The sequence below is a fragment of the Dysidea avara genome, chromosome 14 (assembly GCF_963678975.1).
Source record: "Dysidea avara chromosome 14, odDysAvar1.4, whole genome shotgun sequence".
Classification (NCBI taxonomy): Eukaryota; Metazoa; Porifera; class Demospongiae; order Dictyoceratida; family Dysideidae; genus Dysidea; species Dysidea avara.
Genome location: NC_089285.1, coordinates 5,586,407 through 5,608,597, shown reverse-complemented (window position 1 = coordinate 5,608,597; position 22,191 = coordinate 5,586,407). Strand labels below are relative to the sequence as shown.

Genomic DNA, 22,191 nt, shown 5'->3' with positions numbered 1-22,191 from the left:
TTCTGTGTACTTGTAAATAATCAACATTCTTCAGTGGCTACATTTTGACAAGTCAGAGGATTAGCAGGTAGATGTATCCATAAAAATATAATAGCTATCACATCAACATTTGTATAGTACGCTTTTTGGTAGGAGGGACGGGGTAAGTAAAAAGAGTACTCTCTGTATGCTTGTGAAAATGCTGATAATTATGGATGACCCCTTAACTACATGTATTGTACAACTGATCTAAACATACTGTAATGGTAATAAAAAAATTTTTATTCCTGACTGTAGGAGGCATATGTTCTAAAATAGCACAAAGTGCCAGTAAAGTGTGATGTCATAAAAAATGTCATAACACTTATTAAAGAAGGAACCGTATGTTGTTGTCTGTTGACCATATTTGGCTATAAACAATATAATAGGGAACATCATGTATCTAGCTTCAAAATTACATTGTTGCAACTTGTTCACGACGAGGTATCGTTAAAGAGCACGAATACGCTACTTCTATCTCGTTTCTGGGTGACTGATTTTAATGAATATTGAGCATGAATTTATACAACAACATTATAATTAGTACACACCAATTACATCATAATATAATAGCTCATATTAATGACACTCCAGCCACAAAAATATAAATAATTAAATATAACTAAACAACACAGTCACAGCATTATTCTTCATGAGATCATTGATTTCCTTTCTAGCGACAATTGCTGCCTTTCTAACAGGATTAGTTTTAATAAAGTTGTCCCCTCTATGTCCAGCATCTTGAGGTCTTGTGTTTTCCTTACTTGATTTCTCAATTTGACCATTATAAAATTCCATTGGTTATAGCACGCTGCACATGTCTGTTCCCAGGTAAATATATCTCAGCTGTATGTATCTTACCATCATTACTAACAATTAATTTTTCGATTCTTCCTAGCTTCCACATTCGTCTTGGCATCTTATCATCTTTGATAATGACCACTTGTCCTATTTGAGGCAAAGAATTGGTCTGATTTTTCACAATGCGATGATACAGTGAAGATCGCTCCCTTAAACTCAGTCTTCCAAATGTCCCAAAAGTGATTTGATTGTCGTTGACCTTTCTTCCAACTTTCTAGTAAATTCGTCACAGAATCCTTGACAGGATAATAATCACTATCACTTTCATGTGCATTTGTCATTAACAATGGTAAAAAGTATGAAGAAAGAAAATGAGCTGGGGTTAAAGTGAACCCTGAATCAAATTCATCATAAACATACGTCAATGGACGCGTGTTAATAATCACTTCTACTTCAGTCAAAGTTGCTCCAATGTAAAATGTTTCTGACCAATACTCTTTCTCAGTGATCGCCTCACCAGTCCTACTAATCTCTCATAATACCTGCCTTTCCATGGAGCCAAGGCTGTAGTGAATTGCCATCTGACTCCGCCCTCCGAGATGTAATGTCTCACTTCCTCATCCAACATCACCTGATGCCACTGTCTATCTATTGCAGTCTTGACTACCTTGAACTGTGGCGCATTATCACAAATAATTAACTGCGGTTTTCCCCTTCTCGCCACAAACCGTCTCAGACATGAAAGAAATTTGTCAGGAGTCAAATTCATTACCCACTCGAGATGGATAGCACGTATGGTCAAGCATGTAAAAAGACAGACCCAAACTTTAACTACTTCACTACCTTCCTTCACAAGTAGAGGACCCAGATAATCAAGGCCAATATATTGGAAAGGTTTTGATTGAGCTACTCTTTCTTTAGGCCATGGTGGCATTCTAGGAAGGCAGAATGATGGCCCTTCTTGTCGTCGACACACCAAACGACGAGAAAGAACTGTCTTAACCTCCATCCTTCCTTTCAAAATCCAATATTCATGTCGTAAAGATGCTAGTGTATGAGACACACCACAATGAATCAATCGTTCATGCACATATTGAATCAACAACTGTGTGAAATGTTCACGTCTTGGTAAGAGTTTAGGGTACTTTGCCTGTTCAGATAAGTTAGCATTTTGTAAACGTCCACAGCACCTCAAAATACCCAAATCGTCTAATTCCAAGCGAAGTTGCTTCTGTAAACAATTCACTTCTCCCTTTCGAATGGCAACAAATACATCAGAAAATTTCCTACGTTGTACTGTATAGGCCCACAATAGCAAAACAGCTTGAATTTCGGTATAAAATACTGATTGGTCCTTCATATCTTTAAAGATTTTCTTCAAAATTGCACATTTCTGTAATCCCTTCTCCTGAGAGCACTTATTCAACACACGTTTCTTAATAAATTTCAAACAGATGACAGTGATACGGAGTAACCTCCACAATGAGGAATACTTTGTCTCATCAATCCCCAATGGAGATAGAGTTGAATCCTTTTGTCCTTCGGATACTAGATTGGCAGTTTCATATAACACTTGAGATCCAACATTCTGGGGCTCAGCAAGAAATTCCTTTAACTTATCTGGTGAAAGGTCTGGTATGCTCCATACAGGCCACTTAGTCTCATCATATTGCAGCCAATGTGGCCCATACCACCAACGACTACAATTGGTGATCTCGGAAACACTTAGTCCCCTAGTAGCATAATCAGTGGGATTCTGATCAGATGGGATGTAACTAAATGTAAGATCTTCTCTTCGAATCTCATTCAATCTATTTTGGACAAATACAGGCAGTTGTTTAGTTGACTGTATCCAGTGTAACACACATTCAGAATCAGTAAAAAACCCTTCTGTTACAAATTGGCAACTTCAACCCGTTCATAACAAAATTCAGCGCTCGCACTCCTATCAAAACTGCTAGAAGTTCTAGTCTAGGTATAGTAACCTGTCTACGAGCATTTCTGTAATGATTTGCATCCAATGGAGCAAGTCTAAGCTTGGAAAAAATTAAATTCACCTTTATGGGTTCATCACTAACAATTCTCAAATACACAGCTGCTGCATATGCTTTAACCGAAGCATCGCAAAATACCACTAACTGATAACTAGCATCATTCTTAGGCCATCCAACATATCTCGGTATCTGTAAACTAGACAAATTCTGCCACTTACTAGTTAATTCTTCCCACTCTTGTGAAAGTGACAGTGGTAAGTCTTCATCCCAATTAAACTTGTTTGGAGACCACTGCTTCTGCAAAAACATTTTCCCAAGCAAAACAACAGGACTGACTAGACCCAAAGGGTCATATAATCTAGAAACATCACTCAGCACTTGTTGCTTACAAACACTTACTTTAACTTCTTTGACACTGCTCATTGTAAAGCTAGGAATTTGTAAATCATCATCTTCCCTGTTCCAAATTAATCCAAATACTTTTAAGATGTTTCCCTTTGTCCTTTCTCTTTCTGGCAAACAACTCAGAAATGTTTCACTATTTGAGGTCCACTCACGCAAGTTCATAGAGGCCCTTTCAAATATATTCTTAGCTTCTTCATAAATACTCAAAGCTTCCTCAATTGAATTAGTTCCTACACAGACATTATCAACATAAATGTTATCAGCTATAATCTTAGCAGTATGTGAACCCTCCTTCTTAAGGTGAAACTTCAATGTCCCCTCTAAAAGAAAAGGACTACATATCATGCCAAAGGGTACACGGCAACACTTGTACACAGACAAATTCCCTTCAACTTTGTTTAGTGTAGTGGGATCCGTAAACCATAAAAATCTAGTAACATCTATTTCATGTTCCTGAACTCCAATCTGTAAAAAGGCCTTCTTTATATCTGCAAGAATAGCAATAAATAACTACGAAATCTTAACAAAATACCACACATGTTAGGCAGAGTAATTGGTCCTCGATGTAAACATTCATTAAGACCCTTCACACCCTTTTTCCCTTTAACAGATGCGTCATATACAATCCTGACCTTTGTTGTTGTTTTTAGCAGAGTTACAACAGGATGATGGGACAAGTAGTGTTTCCTGTTATTAACAGTGGTTTTCTGTTCCTCAATCAACTCAATAACACCTGCCTCACATTGACCTTTAATTATGTCACAATATTGTTGTAACAGTGAGTTGTCACCTTGTAACCTACGTGACAAAGATTTCATTCTATTATATGCAACATCAAAATTCTCCTTCAAATTAACATCATCAGACTTCCATGGCCAAGTTATAAAATATCGGCCATCATGATAAGAAACAGTGCTGTTAAAATTCTCTAAAGCCCTATCATCATCCTTAACATACACTGAATCACGGATTCCAATAGTATCTAAATTCCAAACGTCACTTATACATGGGCTGTCATTATAGGACATAACCAAACAAGAGGTAACATCAAGGTCTTTGGTTTCTTCATCAGTAGTATCTGGGTATTTACCAGTAAGTATATATCCTAATATAGATGATACCAACAACAATCCTGAAGGTAGGACAATTCTCTCACGATCCATAATATTCCAAAAATAATCTGATCCCAATAAAATGTCTACATTTGCTAAGCTCAACTGGGAGGGAATGCTGTCGCCAGCTGTTCTGGAACTATAGCCTGGAGAAACTTAATATCAGCTTGTAACAAAGGTCCATGCTGAATAGGACTCGTAATCTGTTTAAGTACATTAGCATGTAATAATATCGATGATCCCTGTTTGGTCATAAGGTTGAAATCAACAACATAAGTTTCTAAACTTTGGGCTCTCTTAGTTCCAAAAGTTGATACCGATAACAGTTCTGTTCTTATTGGTTGTAAGTTTAGTCGTTGTGCCATTTGCTCAGTCATAAATGTACAGTTACTGGCACTATCCATTAAAACTCATGCTTGTAGCCATAATCCATCTTTTCCACACACAGTAACCTGAGCTGTTTCTAACAATACCCTTTCTCCTCCTGCTAATAAGGTATTACTTACAACCGCTGCGGCATCAGGTGTCTTTTCAACTACTGGCACAGGTAATACATTCTCAACAGACTTAAGCACCTCTCCAGATTCTGGCACCAGGTTAGGCGCCATTAGACTGGGGGACACTACACTAGAGGAAGCCAAACTACTTTCAGCCAAACTTAGATTGACAAATGTCTTATCATCATCAATACCAGTACTCTTAACTGACTGATAAGCTTTGAATGCTTCTATGATGATGTCCGACCCTTTTACAATAATAACATGACTTTATAAAGAAGCATTTGTACATTCCTTAAAGGTATGACCAATTTTAAGACAAACAAAACACCTTCCTTGTCTTTGCAGTTGTTTCTTTCTGTCATAAACATCAATATATTGGGTACAACAGTCATTGAAATGATCACTTTTGCAAAATACACATGGGCGTGACATCAGAGACTTTATTTCTTTGCTGTAAAATACTTGTGTTTGTAACTAATGTATCAGTAGCAGTACTATTCCCCATAACATTTCTCTCTTGTCTAGAAACATTATGGTTATAAAATCTTTTGCTACTAGTAATAAAATTACTTGACCTTGCATTAAACTCATAACGATGTGCATTAGTAAAGATGGTAACATACCTTTGAAGAGATCTTCTGAATGATGGAACAGTCCATAAATCTTCCAGTTTCTTTGATTCCTCAAGCTTAATAACGACTTGCATTGGAAACTTAGACAATATTTGCTGTACAAGAATTCTCTGATTATTAATATCCAGTCTCTAACTGCCTTAGAATCTTTTCAACATTTTCATATGTAGACTTGATATCACCGGTTCTGTTCATGGCCATTGGGAGATGTTGTAACTGTGAATATAGAGTCTCAACTATCGCTTCCTTCTTGCCAAACTTATCTTTAAGTAATTGGATTGTAGTATCATAATTATCCCCTGTTATAGAAATACCGTCAATCGCAGTAGCAGCTTCCCCACATAAGGAACTCTTCAGATAGCTGAACTTAGTGACCTTTAGCACTTCTTGTGTATGAACTGCAACATTGTAAACATCCCAAAACTCTTGCCAGTGAAGGATATTACCATCAAAAGTGGGTAGATCTAATTTTGGTAGCTTAATCTGTGAAGTGACCTCATCCCTTTGTTTCAAATGTTGGTCAGCTGAGGTTGAAGGTAATGGCCACCCACTTCCTTCTTGTCTTCGTAAAACTTGTTCTAAATGTCCTTCTAGGTGAGCCTTTGTCTCATGAGAGTCCAGTAGTAACCCTATCAGTCCATCATCACCATCGGTTGCCCATACATACTCCTTTTCTTCTGCCGTCTTCTCCTCTCCCTTTGGTAATTCGTTCAATAGCGTCGTCCATTCCTTGTTGCATCTTTCGAGAAGAGCGATATTGGTTGAAAATCATTGTATGAAGTCCTCTAATTCGGTTTCAGCCTGTTCTAAGTCAGACACATTAGTTGGTGTCATAAATATAGTTCTTGCCTGTTTTATGTAGCTTTGTAGACGAGCTTTTGTGGGTCCAAGTAGGCGTCGTATCGGTCCAGACATCTTTTCCTTTGCAGTCAGCGTGAGTCACCCATGTCCTTAGTTCGCTCTCCTTTACTTTCACCTCGTCACGTTAATATCGTTGTCGTCTTCATCCGTATGACCTTTTGCTTCAGGTCAAACAGGAGGTCCATGAAGTCTTCAGAGTCCCAGTCCCAGGTTTCGGCACCACTATGTTGCAACTTGTTCACGACGAGGTATCGTTAAAGAGCACGAATACGCTACTTCTATCTCGTTTCTGGGTGACTGATTTTAATGAATATTGAGCATGAATTTATACAACAACATTATAATTAGTACACCAATTACATCATAATATAATAGCTCATATTAATGACAGACATAGTAGGATTTACTCCAAATGCACTTTTAAATTTTAAGGTCTTGGTTGACATTTTCATGGAATTGCCCATATGCTGTGTGTCTGTATTTGCCAGACTCAGCAAACTTGGTTGCTGTTATTGGAGTTCAATTTGTTATTTCACAGGATAAGATCTACAAATTTTTTTCGTTGGTGATCATCAGTAGACAAGAGCCTGAAGGAGAGAGACACTGGAACAGTTAGAAGACATCCAAACAGAGAAGCTGGTTGAGATACAATACCAACCACAGGCCAGGTTTAAGGTTCAAGCAGTGTCGAGGTGTACCAGTAGTATGCCAGGTATGTCTGTCTGTGTATATGTCCATTTGTAGTGTGTGCAATAGTATATGCTTGTTCATTCCATAGAATGTGTAGCTCACTTTATGTACTGGTGTATTTCAAGAAACAGCTAAGGCCACTCCAAATATATTTGCATGCAGGTAAGGAGTCTATTTCATTATGAGATTAGCAGCTTTTAAGCCATTATTTGCCTGGCATCACCATAGTAATCTGCATGATAGCATACTTTAGCTTGTACCTTGATCATACAAGTTGCAGGAATGGCACAAAATGTGAATTTGTGTTGACTTGATAGCACACTGTCATGTGAGCAGACACCCATATAAGATGGTTTTTACTGAGTCTGTACAGCATACAAGAATAACCAGAAAATAATAGAAGAATACAGAATAATGAAACATGTTAGTGGTGGCAGTAAATAGTGTTCCACCGATAATCGGATTGGTATCGTATCAGAGCCGATATTGAGCTTTTGATATCGATCAGTATTGGTTATTTAGGTACTCCGATACCGATCAATGGCCACTCGTGCCAATCATCATCATCATAACTATCATCATAAATGCTATGCTAGCAAAACGTGAAGTACAACAAACTGGAAATAGTGTTGAGCATTATTCTAGCATAAAAGGTGCAGGAATTGCTTTGTTAAACATTGAGAAACTGCTACTTACAATGTTTGCATGAAAAAGATCGAAATACTCTAATAGAACAGTCACTGCACAATAAAATATTCTAATAGAGCAGTCACATATAGCTAACTTGAGAAGTGTGTAAAGTGTATGGCAATTATTGGTATCTGTATCGGATCGGTAGGTATTTTCTGTATTGGTGGAACCCTAGCAGTAAAGAGATGTAGACGGTGGAAGGGAAACAGAGAATTTATTTGGAGTGGCCTACACAGTATACCAGGTCACTGTTAAAAGTTATCTTGATAACAGAATTACATACATATCATACAGTACGATAGTACTGTATAGTAGGGACCACAAAGGAGTAGGCGTGGCCCACAAAATATCATTATCCAAAAAACCAGCCTCAATTTTCCTGCCAATGATGAGGCAGTATTGGTTAGGTAAAACTAAGCCCAAACAGGCTTTCAGATCGACCCTAAACACTTTCAACAAGTTACTATGGAATTTAAAATAATGTTTATTTAACCAATTTTTTACTGACTGAGTAACTGACTGACTGATGCCTTTAGACAAGTGTAACTTGACAACGGCTAAGGTTACTGGCTTGATTTTTTCACTGTTCGACGTTGTTTTGGCCCAACAGGTGCCTTTTGGCATACCGCAGTACATACAATGCATTCTTCATAGATTTACCAGTGTCCTTTGTGTCCCATTCATCTTTGCTGACAGCAAAAAATGTCGATTTGGCGATAGCACATGATGGCGTCCCTTTGTAACTGCAATAGTCCGTATTTGTCATAGTGGCTATTTTGAAAGCAGAGGTGCTTTTCGAACAGTTCTGGATTTGTACTGCTGTGTAATCGGTTGAACATAGCTGACAACGAAGCGTAATGGATACTTCACTTTTCAGATGATAATTGATATAACAGGGTGCGCGGCACCATTTCTTTCTTTCGGTATGCATAGATTGTAGAGGTGCTTTTCGAACAATTCTTTATTCAAAATGCTGTGTAACAGGTTGAACATAGCTGACAACGAAGTGTAATGGATACTTCATTTTTCAGATGATAACTGATATATAAATAGCTACAGTGCACTGTGCCATTTAAGATGCGATATGTGTGGGTTTACCAGTCATAATAAAATTATTACAAAAAATGTTAACAAACAAGTACACAAATAAAATTCGGAATTTTCAACTAGAGTAGGGACCATAGCATATCGATAAAAAGTACTGAAACAAGTTGGAGTAGTGCATGATATTAAATCACAGTAAAACAATAAGAAGTGTTATATCCCTACTGTGCTCAAGATACCATAATGGAAATGCATAGTAAGGATATTACATTTCTTATTGTTTTACTGTGATTTAATATCGTGCACTAACTGTGGATTGTTTCAGTACTTTTTATTGATGTGCTATTCTCTCTACTCTAGTTGAAAATTCCAAAAAAAGTTTGTGTACTACATTATCTGATTATTACACCATTACACTGACTACTACAGGAGTTAAAGCTACCAAGTTGTTTATATCAAAGTATTGTGTAGTAGTTACCTGTTCCATGGTTATGTATGGTTTTCAGTTAGTGATTGTAATTACAGTCCAGCTCCATCCTCAGTATTACAGTTGAGTTCTTTTAAAACCAATTGCTGTAAAGGACGTACAAGTGTATCTATGTGTGTACTGTAAGTATAGTGTGTGTGTGTGTGTTGTGTGTGTGTTGTGTGTGTGTGTGTGTGTGTGTGTATTCATATAACTTATCATATATTGTACAGGGGTCTAGCTAGTGGATCAGGTGACTGTACTATTAGATTAAGGGGTAGCAATACTGAGGCTCCTCATCATGTTTTTAAAGGTGTGTATAGTATAGTGTGTACTGTGTACATGTGTTGAAGATACATATCACATGGTAGACACTGTGTATAACAAGGATACAATCATATAATAGTCTCCATAGCTGTATAATACAAATCATTAATCAAACGGTACAGTTGTGCCGTTTAAGTAGGAATCCAGGTGAAATTTTTGTGTGCCGCCCAAATTCCGCCTTTAAAAAATCATCCTAGAGTTATCTTACGAGACGAAAATCACCTTTACGGAATAGTACAAGTCTATATAATACATAAAACAGCATTAAATACAACAAAACGCTTAAAGGTGGCCGGATACAGAATTTCAAAAATCGCCAAAACTTGGAATTTTAGACTGACTGACTGACCGACCACAGTTGCAAGCTTAGAGGCCAAACAAAGCAGTGCACGGCCACCATTTTACGCCCCAATAACAAACTCACCAGTGGGATGTGCCTTTTGGGGTTCCGACGAGTATGTTCCCTCTGCACCTTGTCTTTCCTTTTATCTTCAATCAGGCTGCTTGTTTTCTTCATCCAATGAAACCATATCGAGCCATTAATTTTCCGTATCAATACTTTCTTTATGCAGCATAATAGACGTCACGAGATTATTTAATGCGCTTAGACTACGCTACTGCACGGAGGAATAGATTATATATTCCTTACTTATAGCTATAATCTATATGAGACGGAGGCTACTGTACGGAGGTACCAGTGCTAGATAGCTTTCACGATAGGTCACAAGATCACGCCCATTCTTCATTCTACGCATTATCGATCTATCAATTGAAACCACGATGACACACCCCTTTTGCACAAGCTGTATTTCAGTGACCACACACCTTCAATTTGGAAGGCTGACTTGAGATACTCTATAATTGACAGAAACCATGCCCCTCTTTGGGCAAGTGCACATCTTTGCAGGCTGACTTGAGATACTCTAACACAGCAGTCACCCTAATAGAACAGTCACATGTTTATAGCTAGCTGTATGCCTTTAAAAAAAAACTAAACAAACTAATAAATTTAAAAATAAAGTAGGAATCCAAACGATAAAAAGTAGTGAAACAAGAGATGAACGATGGTAGCTATTACAGCATAGCTTGATGGGAATTTCTACTTTGGCATTGAACACAAAATGTGACCGGATTTGACCAAACCAGGTTTCCACACACATCCAATTCTTCGACTTTAATTGCTAGTAACTTGACAACGCAGTATGCTATTGCCCTACAATTTTCACACAATGCTTTCATTGCTTTATGTAATAACAAGTCCAAATTTGAAACTGATAGCTCACTTTCATACTGAATTATGGTCCTTCAAAGTTGTAAATTTGGATGTGTGTGGAAGCCTGGTTTTGTCTAATCCGGTCACAAATAATGGCTATATCATGCCAAAGTAGGATTTCCCACTAAGCTATGCTGTAATAGCTACCATTGTTCATCTCTTGTTTCACTACTTTTTATTGCTTGGATTGCTACTTTATTTATAATTATTATGTACAATAGTATATACTAAAAAACTAGTGTTGGGTAGTATGGCATTTTTGATCACAGTATTCAGCATTGAGAAAATACCCTGGTATCCGGTATTTCACAGTATCCGGTATTTCACGGTATCCGGTATTTCACGGTATCCGGTATTTCACGGTATCCGGTATTTCACGGTATCCTGGCAGTCAACTAATAACACACTTTTAATCAACCTAGAATTGCTTTATTTGTAATAACAACAGTTAAGTGTTAATCTGTAGTTACTATCCAAAGTTGGGCAAGTAAAAGATACTCATGGCTAACAGGTTATAAATGCATTTTACTAACATCTATACAGTTGATACCAGGGGTGGAGGAGACACCTTTAGTTAAGGGGAGCTAGGGTCTAGCTTGGTGATGTCATGGCCTAGCTGAAAGTCAAAGACCAAAAGAAAAAAGGTAACTACCTGCTGACAATAGTTTCCCTCCATCAACTACATCTCTTTATTTATAACTACATACATAGCTTGCTACACTGCTCTTCTGAAGAATACTGTGACTGCTCTATTAGAGTATCTCGAATTATTGATGCTATTGAGCTAGGCTCTCAATGACAGCTATAGATAATTTTAGGATGGCTAATCCTCTCCATAATCTTTTTCACAGGGGCTACAACCCCTCTCCCCTCTTCTCCGCCACCCCTGGTTGATACAAGTAGGCTGGCACTAGGTTGTAACCTGAAACCTTACAGTTTACTGTTAGGCTGGTCTCGTGGTCACATCCAAACCATTAACACATTACTTAATTAAATGCCAACATCTGATGTCTGGCTTTCCTCATAGCACATTACACTCATTCCAATATTTCCGAAAGTCAATACCTTTCAGACTGTTTGATGAAAATACCACGACATATGGTATTTTTGGTATACTGCCCAACACTAATGCAAACAGTTCAGTTATCACGTGTCTCTTACGAGTCCTCAGTGTCCTGCTAAGTCTCTGAACTGTCTTGACAACTTGTCCAGTAGTCACATGATGTGGTCTAGTTGTGGAGGAGATGATGTCTAATGTAGAATGAGTTGACTGTGTCTGAGTTAAACAGGAGAGTTCTACAGTCTTGTTCCACCATGGTATTCTGTGTAGGCACTGCCGAATGCTAAGTCCACATCAAATGAATGCACCCGCCAATATTCTAGTTGGCAATCCTTTCATTGCTATAACAATCCAAGCTTTGTTGCCAGAAGGACTTGTTGTCCAGGGGCTAACTGGTTATACTCTTTTATGAGTGTTGCTGTTATCTCATTGTACTGAAAGAGGTTTCTCCTCAGCTCCTCACTGTAGTCAGACTGATAGATCAGTAATGGTTAGGTAGCCACTGACGGTTAAACAGGATCTCATAAGGAGGACAGTTCAGTAGTGACATGTTTGGTATGTAGTTTGTACATGAGCAGTAGGAGCTGTGAGTGTTCCTCCTGTTCCACAATCAATAACTGACTATTGTTGAGTAGTGGAAGACTTGACTTTGTGACAAAAGATGGACCAGTATAGTCAGCTACGATCATCATTGTCTGTATTGGTTGAAAGGACTTGAACACTCTTTGCGACAAACTGGGGAACTTTGGAGGTTCTAAAAGTATATTTACTACCCAAAACACAGGAGATGTGCTCTTTGAGCTTGTACTGTTTGTGATACTTCTACCATGTGTGTACAAATTTTTGAGGAACGTAATTTTTGTGATTTCGCAGTTGCTTGGCTTTCTGTGAAATTTTCATCCTCGAAAATTAAGGGTCATTCATGATTAGCTTTGTGCTTTCTAGAGGTAACTTCAGTAAAAAACGAGTGATTCTCAAAAATAAACCGTGAAAATCTGAAATTAGTTGATCCGCGAAAATTACGTCCCTCGAAAAATTGTTAAAATGCTGCTAAAGCATTAGGTAGTTTGGACAGAGAATTGGCAGGTATTTTAATGGTACACAAAAGAGCTATTGTGACAATTGTAAATATTTCTCCCACAAGATACCCTTTTGATAATGCTTTTTCAGTGAAAAAGCCAACCACATTTAACACGTTTGCTCATGTTTGAGTACCCTTCTTTTCAAATGAATATGCAACTTTGCTTGAGATTTTAAAAATCGCTGATTAAGAGATGTGGCAATTGTTTCACTCACAATCTCATGAACGAAATAGCTACCATGTTGTCTTGCGAGCGAAACAGTTACCACACCCCTTAATTAGCAATTTAAAAAATCTCAAGCAAGGTTGTGTGTGTGACATTGCACTTGGGTGGTACCGTATATTGTATGTGTATCAGTGATACATGTAAGAATTGTACTGGTCGGATTTAAGAAGGTACTGGTTGGTTTTTAGAGGTACTTAAGGGTGCTAGCGGGTTTTTGAAGCCATTCAAGGGACAACCCACATAACCACATGCGGCTGTTACATCATAATTGGCATACTCAAAGTATCCGTGTTAGGCGACTGTGTTTTGCGCCAAAGGAATTGGCCAAGAAACAGCCTGTTTCGTTTGAAAACCATCACGAAAATGATCGTCTGGGTGTCCAAGAGTGAAAATAGAGTGAATTAGCCTGAAAGTTACTGCTAGTTTTGAATATATGTGCGAACACAAGCCGAGACACAAGCTGATTTGTAGCCAACACACGTTCTTCCTGCGTTTTCTCGAGTGATAGTGTACGCTGGTAAGTTATATTTGTATTGTACACCTGTTCTTAGGTAGTGACGATGTTCCAGCTGGATTTATCACACATAACAAGACACTGACGGTGCGTTACGAGGCGTTACCTATCGAAGAGCAGGCTTGGCGACTCCACAAGCAACAGGAAGGTGTCCCAGTGTGTAAAGAAAAGGAACAAGAGCTTTTATTTTGTTTAGAACTTCATTTATAACTGGTTATTTGATAAAATTGGCATTTGTGGTTTATTGGAATTTGTAGTAATAACTGGTCGGCGTGCGCATGTTCTACACTGCATTGTAAAAGGCGATATTCTGGAATACACGATAGTCGGATCTTTACCAAACTTTTGGTGGACCATCAGTGATAAATTTGTAAACTTTTAGCGCATGGAATTATAATTGTTGTGATCCAGCACGGAGTTACAAGGCCCGGAAGTCGAAGTTCGCTCGCGGGCACTCACTCTTTGTTTTATAACTCAAGAAAGAAGAAGTGCAAAGACAAATCCCTGCGCTAAGTTTCCACAAGTTTGTTGAAGAACCTTCACAGCGAATTTGATGCCTGTGCAAGCAGCCAGTATCTCGGAATAAGAAAAATGTATGGGTTGACTTTGAGGGACTATAGCGCGTGAATGAAACAAGGTACAATCTTATACTTTGGTCTCTGTATAGTAGAAAGTTAGGTCAATCTTCGAAGCAGTAGTTTAGATTTCTGTAGCTTCCTTTTTGCCTGTATCAAAAGTAAAAACAACAGCATTTGTGTGGCTTCAAAAAGGCGCTAGCACCCTTAACCACTGCCGACCAGTGTGGGGTGAATCCTGTACTCTCTATATGAAACTTCTGCTGCTAAAAGTCTATCCACTCTTGGCACTGTATACAGTCCTTCTTATTGTGGTCTTGTTCAGCTGATGAAATCAGCATAATGCATACTTCACCATTTGCCTTTGGCACATAGATACCAGGAGTACACCGAGTGCTATTACTAGGTACAGCTACTATTACCTGTAGTTGGATATATACACACATTTGATGAAATAAAATGAGTTTGACATGCACTTTAACCGGGAGGGGCATCCACTGTGTTAATCACATGTTCAGTCACACTGGTGTGTCTGTTTCTGAAGATGGTGCTGTGTTCCAGTAGGACAAAGTCAATTAAAAGATGGATAGTCAATGAGTATATCAAGGTCTGTATCTGACATTGGAAGGTATTGCCTGTTGGAGGTCACTATCAATTGCAAACATGCAGTGGCATTGAGTATATTTCCACAGATCCTAAGATTTGTGTTTATCATGTAGCTTTTAGATGCAACGTTCTATCTTGTCAATACTCTCTCTGTCCTTGTCAAATTTTCTGTGGTTCACAATTATTCCGTAATGCTCAGAATAGTCACTGCACAGCTAGCATAATTTGGCGCTACCTTTGTTGTTATTTATACATATAATGTACATACTAAAGAGTTGATCATCTCCCTCTTTCATCCTACACACACAGCTCACTCCCACTGGATCCTCAGTGTTGCCTGGTCAACAGATGGGAAGAAGATTGCATCAGGATGTAAAGCTGGCAAGGTGAGTGAAATGTGTGAAGTTGTCCACCTCATTTCCCTCTACCACCCTTAATAATACTCTTACTACTACACAGTTATGCACAGTATTACATACTCTACTACATACACAGTGTGTGAAAAATTTGACCTTCTACATGCCATGATACAATTGTTATCAGTTTATATCTACAGGTGTGTATATGGGACCCAGTAACTGGCAAGCAATTAGGGAAATCCCCAAGTGGCCACAGGCAGTGGATAACATGGTTGTCATGGAGACCAATGCATCAGTAAGTAAGTAAGCTCATATGCATACCTTGTGTCTGCAATGGATCTGTCGATGCTCTGTTCTGTTCTACCGTTCTGTTGATGCCAACGGAAAGTATAGTGAATTAGTTACTTGTGAAAGCTACTGTATGTAGGTATAACGATCACTGTAACATTTGTACTTTGTGTACAGCAAACATAACAACCTGTTTATTGTGTATACACTATATTGTGCATTGATAATTATATAATATTTTATGGTACATAATTCCTGGTAGGGATCCTGACTGTCGTCTGTTGGCCAGCTCATCTAAGGTCAGTGTCAGGACACAATAACTCAAGATTGTATAGTACACAATGAATAGTATACTGTATGTATTATTAGTAGTGTATGTACTCCACACTATAGGATGGTAGTGTATGTACTCCACACTATAGGATGGTAGTGTATGTACTCCACACTATAGGATGGTAGTGTATGTACTCCACACTATAGGATGGTAGTGTATGTACTCCACACTATAGGATGGTAGTGTATGTACTCCACACTATAGGATAGTAGTGTATGTACTCCACACTATAGGATAGTAGTGTATGTACTCCACACTATAGGATAGTAGTGTATGTACTCCACACTATAGGATAGTAGTGTATGTACTCCACACTATAGGATAGTAGTGTATGTACTCCACACTATAGGATAGTAGTGTATGTACTCCACACTATAGGATAGTAGTGTATGTACTCCACACTATAGGATAGTACAGTTCACATATGGGATACAAGGCTGGCTCATTCAGTGATGATATTAACTGGTCACAGTCAGTCAGTGACTTTTGTACGATGGGGAGGAGAGGGACTGATATATACCTCATCACAAGATAGGACTGTGAAAGTGTGGAGAGACCGTGATGTGAGTGTGTGTTTGTGTGTGTGTTTTTGCCGTATGTGCGTGCGTGTGTGTGTATGTACATGTATTATCCATACCCACATTACAGAGTTGACATATTTCCCCTTCCATAGGGAATATTATGTAGGACACTATCAGGACATGGTCACTGGGTTAGTGGTGTACATGTAGTAGTAACTGGATCATGTGAGCTCCTGTCAGGTGAACGCACTATGTCTCAACACTGACTATGTGTTAAAGACTGGACCATATGAACCAGCTAATGACAGACTGTCTAAACCAGAAGGTATTGTGTAGTAGTGCTCTGGCTAGAAATGTTGTATGCCTGCCCTCTCATGCACATCTGTGTTTATTGGTGAAATGTCTACTCTTGAAGCCATTTTGGCATGTCATGATGTTAACAGTACTAACATTTACTGTATTTGTCAATGAATACAGAAGACTCCCTTGATTGATATGTAATGATGTTATTTAACATTACATAATGTGTTGTTAATTTGGATCTCTACACAGGTGACCTCCACCAGTTGTCATTAACAAGGTATAACAAGTTGAAGGTGAGCACCAGTAATAGGTACTGATGGTACATTGGTTATTACCATATTAGGAAGTGATCAGTGAAGAACTACTTGTGTTGGGATCTGATTACTTTACACTGTTTCTATGGCAACCATCCACTGGCAAGAAACCATTGGCTAGAATGACAGGTAGGTACAGTACAGTGAAATACAATATTATTTAAACAACACTTACTGGAGAACATGTAGTTGACCTTATTATATACACTAACCTAAAATTTCCCATTTGGAGGGTCACAGTTGGCCATAAAAGTATGTGTGGTCACATGACAGTGCATCTAGTAAGAAAATAGTCCATTTTCACACAAGGGCTAAGGAATGTGGTGGTTAATAATTGCGATTGTGCAACATCCAGTCCTTTAAAATGTATTGAAGCCTATGGGAGTGAGGTAAGAAATCTTCGCGGGAGCCTAAACTGTACCGTTTATTCTTATTATGAGAACAAAATTGTAATCTTCAGGTTGTTAGCATCACGATGGTATATAGTTTGTGAAGATTCGCTGTGTTGTAAAGCGGAAAGAAGCAACTTTAGCACGGCAGAAGACTCTAGTGACTTTGTTTTCAGCATCTAGAAAGTCTACTTAGTGAGATAAACTTTGTTACTACGTTTCTACAAGGCTGGGAACGGCGCTATGCAAATTTTATTGCTGAAATAGGCGATCTTTCATCGCTGTGATTCTATCAATGCTAGGCGATTATTTCGCCCGTTACAGTAGGTTTAGTGGCCATGTTTTGTTGCCTAACAATCCTCTATACTTATAAGAGTAAAACTACCTCACTTTAGGAAAGATGCAGCCTTTAAAACTTAATATATCACTACCATTTGACACAAGATCGCTGATTTCTCGATCACAACACAGCATATCTTTCCAATTTTCACGTCATCGTTGTAGTATAGTGGCTGCTATAAAAGTACGTTCTTATAATAAGAATAAACGGTATTGTTTGGGCTCCCGTGAAGTGTAAAGACCTTAGTCCCATAGGTTTCAATACATTTTAAGGCCTCCCAAAGGACATCGCATGTTGCGCAATGTGTAATAAATTAGTATTCATTACCATACTGTGGATACTTTAGCTTATGTAGAAATGGACTATTCATCACACATGATCTTAGTAATGATGTCAAGTGTTCTTATGTGTGCATTGTAGTTGATGATCTTATGAGGGCCCGAGAGGCCTGAAGTTAAATTATAAACAAATGTAACACTGGTATTTCTCTCTTACTACACAATAGTACAGCAATTAGTAGCTCTAAGATGAAAAATACAACAAATAAAATGAAAAATAGTCACATTTCCGGTTGTGCATGTGCTCTAACACCCACTTGTGATTTTGCTGCTAGAGTAGTGAGTCATACAGAGTAAATAACACGGGAGGGAAAAAGAGACATAATGGGTGGGTAGGGTTACATTTGCTCATCTCACTCATATAATTATGATAGGGTTGAGACAAATAGTTTGAAGCTTCGTTTGTTTTCATAACATTCGGATGCTGCTTTACTCCACCAAAATGCATTACCATGGATACTAACAAGTTAAACTGGTTGTACAAGTGTTGTCACTCCTTGTGGTAGCTGCCATTAACATTTTTTGGTTAGTTATAGTTTAAACAATGGTTGTGCTGGAGCTGTAAGTGTAGGAGTTTGTACTACAGTGTACACCCTAATAACCATCATTTGTGTTAATTAATTGTTGACATGACATTTGTAAAAAAGCTTTGAAACTTTAGAAATATTTTCACTAGAAGCTTCAGAGGATGTATTTGTACATTCGTTCCAACCCTAAATTATGATTTAACTTCAGGCCCCTGGGCTCTCGTACAATACTCATCTTCCAAACACTCTCATAAGCTTTGTTTGTTCCATTGCTCCAACCTACTGCCAATAGTCTGGAAGTTTCTCCAGAAATTCTGCTCTCTGTGCCGGATAACTTCCAGGCGGCTAGGCACAGCCGTCCTGTTTCTACTAAAGGGTGTAGGTTGTTGGAAGGGTCCATCAACAGCTCTGGGTCGTCTGGAAGGATCTGGAAGGTAGTCTATCAGAAGCTCCATGCCATGGTTGAGACCTCCATCTGGAGCTACCAGTACCAGTGAAGCCTTCTCCTCTGTGACTTTCCTGAGGCAACTGCCTATTAGGCAGAATTGTGGAAAAGCATATTCTGTCCACTTGGTCTGTGGTACGTATTTGCAGGGCATCTGTAGCTATTGCATTGGGGTCGAGTCTCCAACTCACGTACTACTTCTGCTGGGTGTTGAACTGTGAGGTAAACAGGTCCATGGAGCATTCCACTGCCATTATCTGCTGAAACACTTCCTGCTTCAGGTGCCACTCTGCTGATAACTGGACTGACCTGGACTCCTGGTCTGCTATGAAGTTGTCCACTCTGAGTAGATAATCTGCTGACAGGAACAGGTTCCTTTCTAGACACTACTGCCATAGCTGGAGCTGGATTGTCAGTCTGCTCGTAGCCAGGGATCATGTTCCTCCCATGCAGTTCACTTAAAATACGGTTGTCTGATTGTCCATACACAGATGAATGTGTAATCAGGAAACCAAGGTGTTGTCTGTGACATAGTCAGCTGTGACTTCTCTTGGTTCACTACAAAAACCCAAAGTCTCTAGCAGCGATGTTATCTGTTGTAATTGCCCCTCCAGCTCTTCTCTCCTCTGGGCCATCACTAGCATATTGTCCAGGTACATAACTAATCTAACTCCTTGGTGGCGTAGACATGCTAGTACAGGCTTCAGCAGCTTGGTGAAAACTCTTGGAGCACTGCATAATCCAAAGGGGAAACATTGGAACTCATAAAGTTTACTGCTTCATGCAAACTGCAGATATTCCCAATGCCCCTCCCAGATTGCCACCAACAGGTAAGCATCTTTCAAAGCCATTCAATCTCCTGGTCTCAGAAGATTCCTCAGCATGGCCAGACTCTCCATCTTGGAAGTGTGAGGTTGCCATGAATTGATTTAATGGTTTGAGATTGATTACTGGCTCCTTCTGGGGAACCAGGAAAATCCTGCTGACAAACTGATCAGGGCATGGGTTGACAACCTTTATTGCTTCTTTGTCCAGCAGTTTCAGCACTTCCTCTGCCACCAGTGTTTGGTCGTCCTTGTCAAAGGCTGAGATTGTTGAAGTGGGGTAGACATTAACTCAAGTTTGTAACCCTTTGTAGTACCCATTGGTCGGTTGTTATGGTTTGCCATGTCTTAACACAATATGGGAGCCACCCCGCAGCCGGAAAGTGGCTAAGTGAAATAGGGGTAATAATATTTTTCAAAAAGCATTGGTCTTGCATACATACAGTATGTGTTGTACTAATTGTTTCATTTCTTTCCCTTCCATTTGGAGAACTTGAGGTTGGGATGCTGCCTGGAGTATGGCTGGTGGCGCTGGTGTTTCCTGCCGCCGTACTTTGCAGGGATACCCTTCTCCAAAAAATGCCTCAAATCATTGGGGTCTTGTTGTCGTTTCTGTCCTGGCCTGGCTCCTGTCACCTTTGCTAGAGTTTTCTCGTGCTCCAGCCTCTTGGTTGCTCACTCTGAGAAGCCCCTCATATTTTCTTTCTGTCAGACCTTTCCCGGTTAAAATTCTTCTCCAGGTAGTTGTTAATGATGTCTCCCACCTCCCATGCGGCTGTCATCAGTTACTGTTGGATTGAAGGTAGCGAATTCCATCACTTCTTTAGCATCTAGTAAACTCACAATGTCCTTCCTCGCTCTGGTGTAGTAAACCAGGGAGGGACTAACCCACACCTGTGGACATGATAGCTGCTGGTTCCCAAAATAGTGTGGCGATGGAAACATCAACCAGGGGCTGCTGCTCATTTGAGAAAACATGTTACTTGTTGAAGGGAACATGAACGCTTCAGCCCCACTACTCGGTGGATACCTTGCCACGTGGCCACCTTTTCTAAGCTTCTGGATCAACGAATCCCTAGCTTCTCTATCATCCAGGATTTCTGAGATACGTTTCTTGTGCTCTGACTGGTCATTCTCAACTAGGTTAGTCACGGTCTCGGAGTTTTCTTCAGACGCCATGACACGATCTATCGTGTGCACCAAAAGAAAGAAAAGTGGGTGTTGGAACACATGCGTAACTAGAAATGTGACTATTTTTACTTTTTATTCGTTGTATTTTTTTTATCTTAGAGCTACTAACTGCTGTTGTACTGTATAGTAAGAGAGAAATACCAGTGTTACATGCAGCAAAACTCACGAAATATAATTCCATGCTGTATCCATCACAAACCTTCTCCAACACTACAGTGTGCCTTCCAGCTAAGGTACACTAGGTGTCATGTTTGGTATATCACATGTAGCAGTATATCATCACATGATGGCCTCTGAGTGGTCACTAACATCAGATACTGTTGTGATATTGTTTAGGTCATCAACAACTTATTAATCAAGTCAGTTTCTCTCCTGATGCTCGTCTCATTGCTAGTACTTCATTTGACAAGTCAGTGAAGTTATGGGATGGCAGGACGGGCAAGTCAGTGAGGAGATAGTTACACTAGTAATGTCACTAGTATACACACCATACAGGTACATCACCAGTTTGAGGGGTCATGTCAGTGCTGTATATCAGGTGAGCTGGACTAGTATTGTGTTTGTGAAGATGTTAACTTACAAGGTTTACTAGGGTCATACAGGCAGACACCATTTCCACTCAAACAACAGCTGCAAAGCCTATCATAATATTGTACTAGTTGTTTATACTATTTCAAGTTCTGTACTAAACATCTGTATACACGTAATCTCCTCCCATACAGATCTCCTGGTCAGCAGACAGCAGGTTATTGTGTAGTGGTAGTTCAGATAGTACACTAAAGGTGACCTGCACCATCAGCCCCACCCACTCATTACCCACCCTTCCCTACAGGTGTGGGATATTAAGAACAGGAAGTTACTGATGGATCTACCAGGTCATGTTGATGAAGTGTTTAGTGTTGACTGGAGTACTAATGGGGAACAAGTGGCTAGTGGTGGACGAGATAGACACATTAAAATGTGAGCAATTATCATGTGTGGATATTGTGTGACCATGTTGTCTCCTTGTGTAGATGGAGAAGATGATAATGAATATTTTATATATTTATTGAGTACAAAGTACAGTGAAACCTCATTATAAATACTTTTGATGACATATATTATAAAATCTTGATGTATTTACAACATTTCTTTTTCACTAAA

The 22,191-nt window shown here is 39.1% G+C and overlaps 3 protein-coding genes across 10 annotated transcripts; 1 reads left to right on the top strand and 2 right to left on the bottom strand.

Annotated features, from left to right (window-relative positions):
• Positions 1–1,276: 1,276 nt before the first annotated feature.
• On the bottom strand, positions 1,277–4,381 carry LOC136243985 (uncharacterized). Its single transcript, XM_066035518.1, has 3 exons — positions 3,751–4,381; positions 2,877–3,706; positions 1,277–2,665 (listed from the first exon to the last, which is right to left on the bottom strand). Exons 1-3 carry the CDS (start codon positions 4,379–4,381, stop codon positions 1,277–1,279), a joined length of 2,850 nt encoding a protein of 949 aa, XP_065891590.1.
• A 1,198-nt stretch (positions 4,382–5,579) lies between these two features.
• Positions 5,580–6,377, bottom strand: LOC136243984 (uncharacterized). The gene is made up of 2 exons (XM_066035517.1): positions 6,280–6,377; positions 5,580–6,201 (listed from the first exon to the last, which is right to left on the bottom strand). The coding sequence occupies exons 1-2, from the start codon at positions 6,375–6,377 to the stop codon at positions 5,580–5,582; spliced, it is 720 nt and encodes a 239-aa protein (XP_065891589.1).
• A 486-nt stretch (positions 6,378–6,863) lies between these two features.
• Positions 6,864–22,191, top strand: LOC136244449 (notchless protein homolog 1-like). Of its 8 annotated transcripts, XM_066036039.1 has the most exons (15): positions 6,864–7,035; positions 9,447–9,526; positions 15,185–15,261; positions 15,432–15,529; positions 15,785–15,821; positions 16,264–16,419; positions 16,530–16,568; positions 16,618–16,702; positions 16,930–16,973; positions 17,024–17,123; positions 21,385–21,490; positions 21,544–21,586; positions 21,771–21,830; positions 21,881–22,008; positions 22,062–22,191. In XM_066036039.1, exons 4-15 carry the CDS (start codon positions 15,522–15,524, stop codon positions 22,072–22,074), a joined length of 819 nt encoding a protein of 272 aa, XP_065892111.1. In that variant the 5' UTR covers positions 6,864–7,035; positions 9,447–9,526; positions 15,185–15,261; positions 15,432–15,521; the 3' UTR covers positions 22,075–22,191. The 8 variants fall into 8 exon arrangements, 5 of the variants coding, with proteins under 5 accessions (XP_065892111.1, XP_065892107.1, XP_065892110.1 ...); XM_066036035.1 differs by lacking the exon at positions 9,447–9,526; XR_010695250.1 differs by lacking the exons at positions 9,447–9,526; positions 21,881–22,008; positions 22,062–22,191 and adding an exon at positions 21,148–21,281 and having other exon boundaries at positions 21,771–21,834.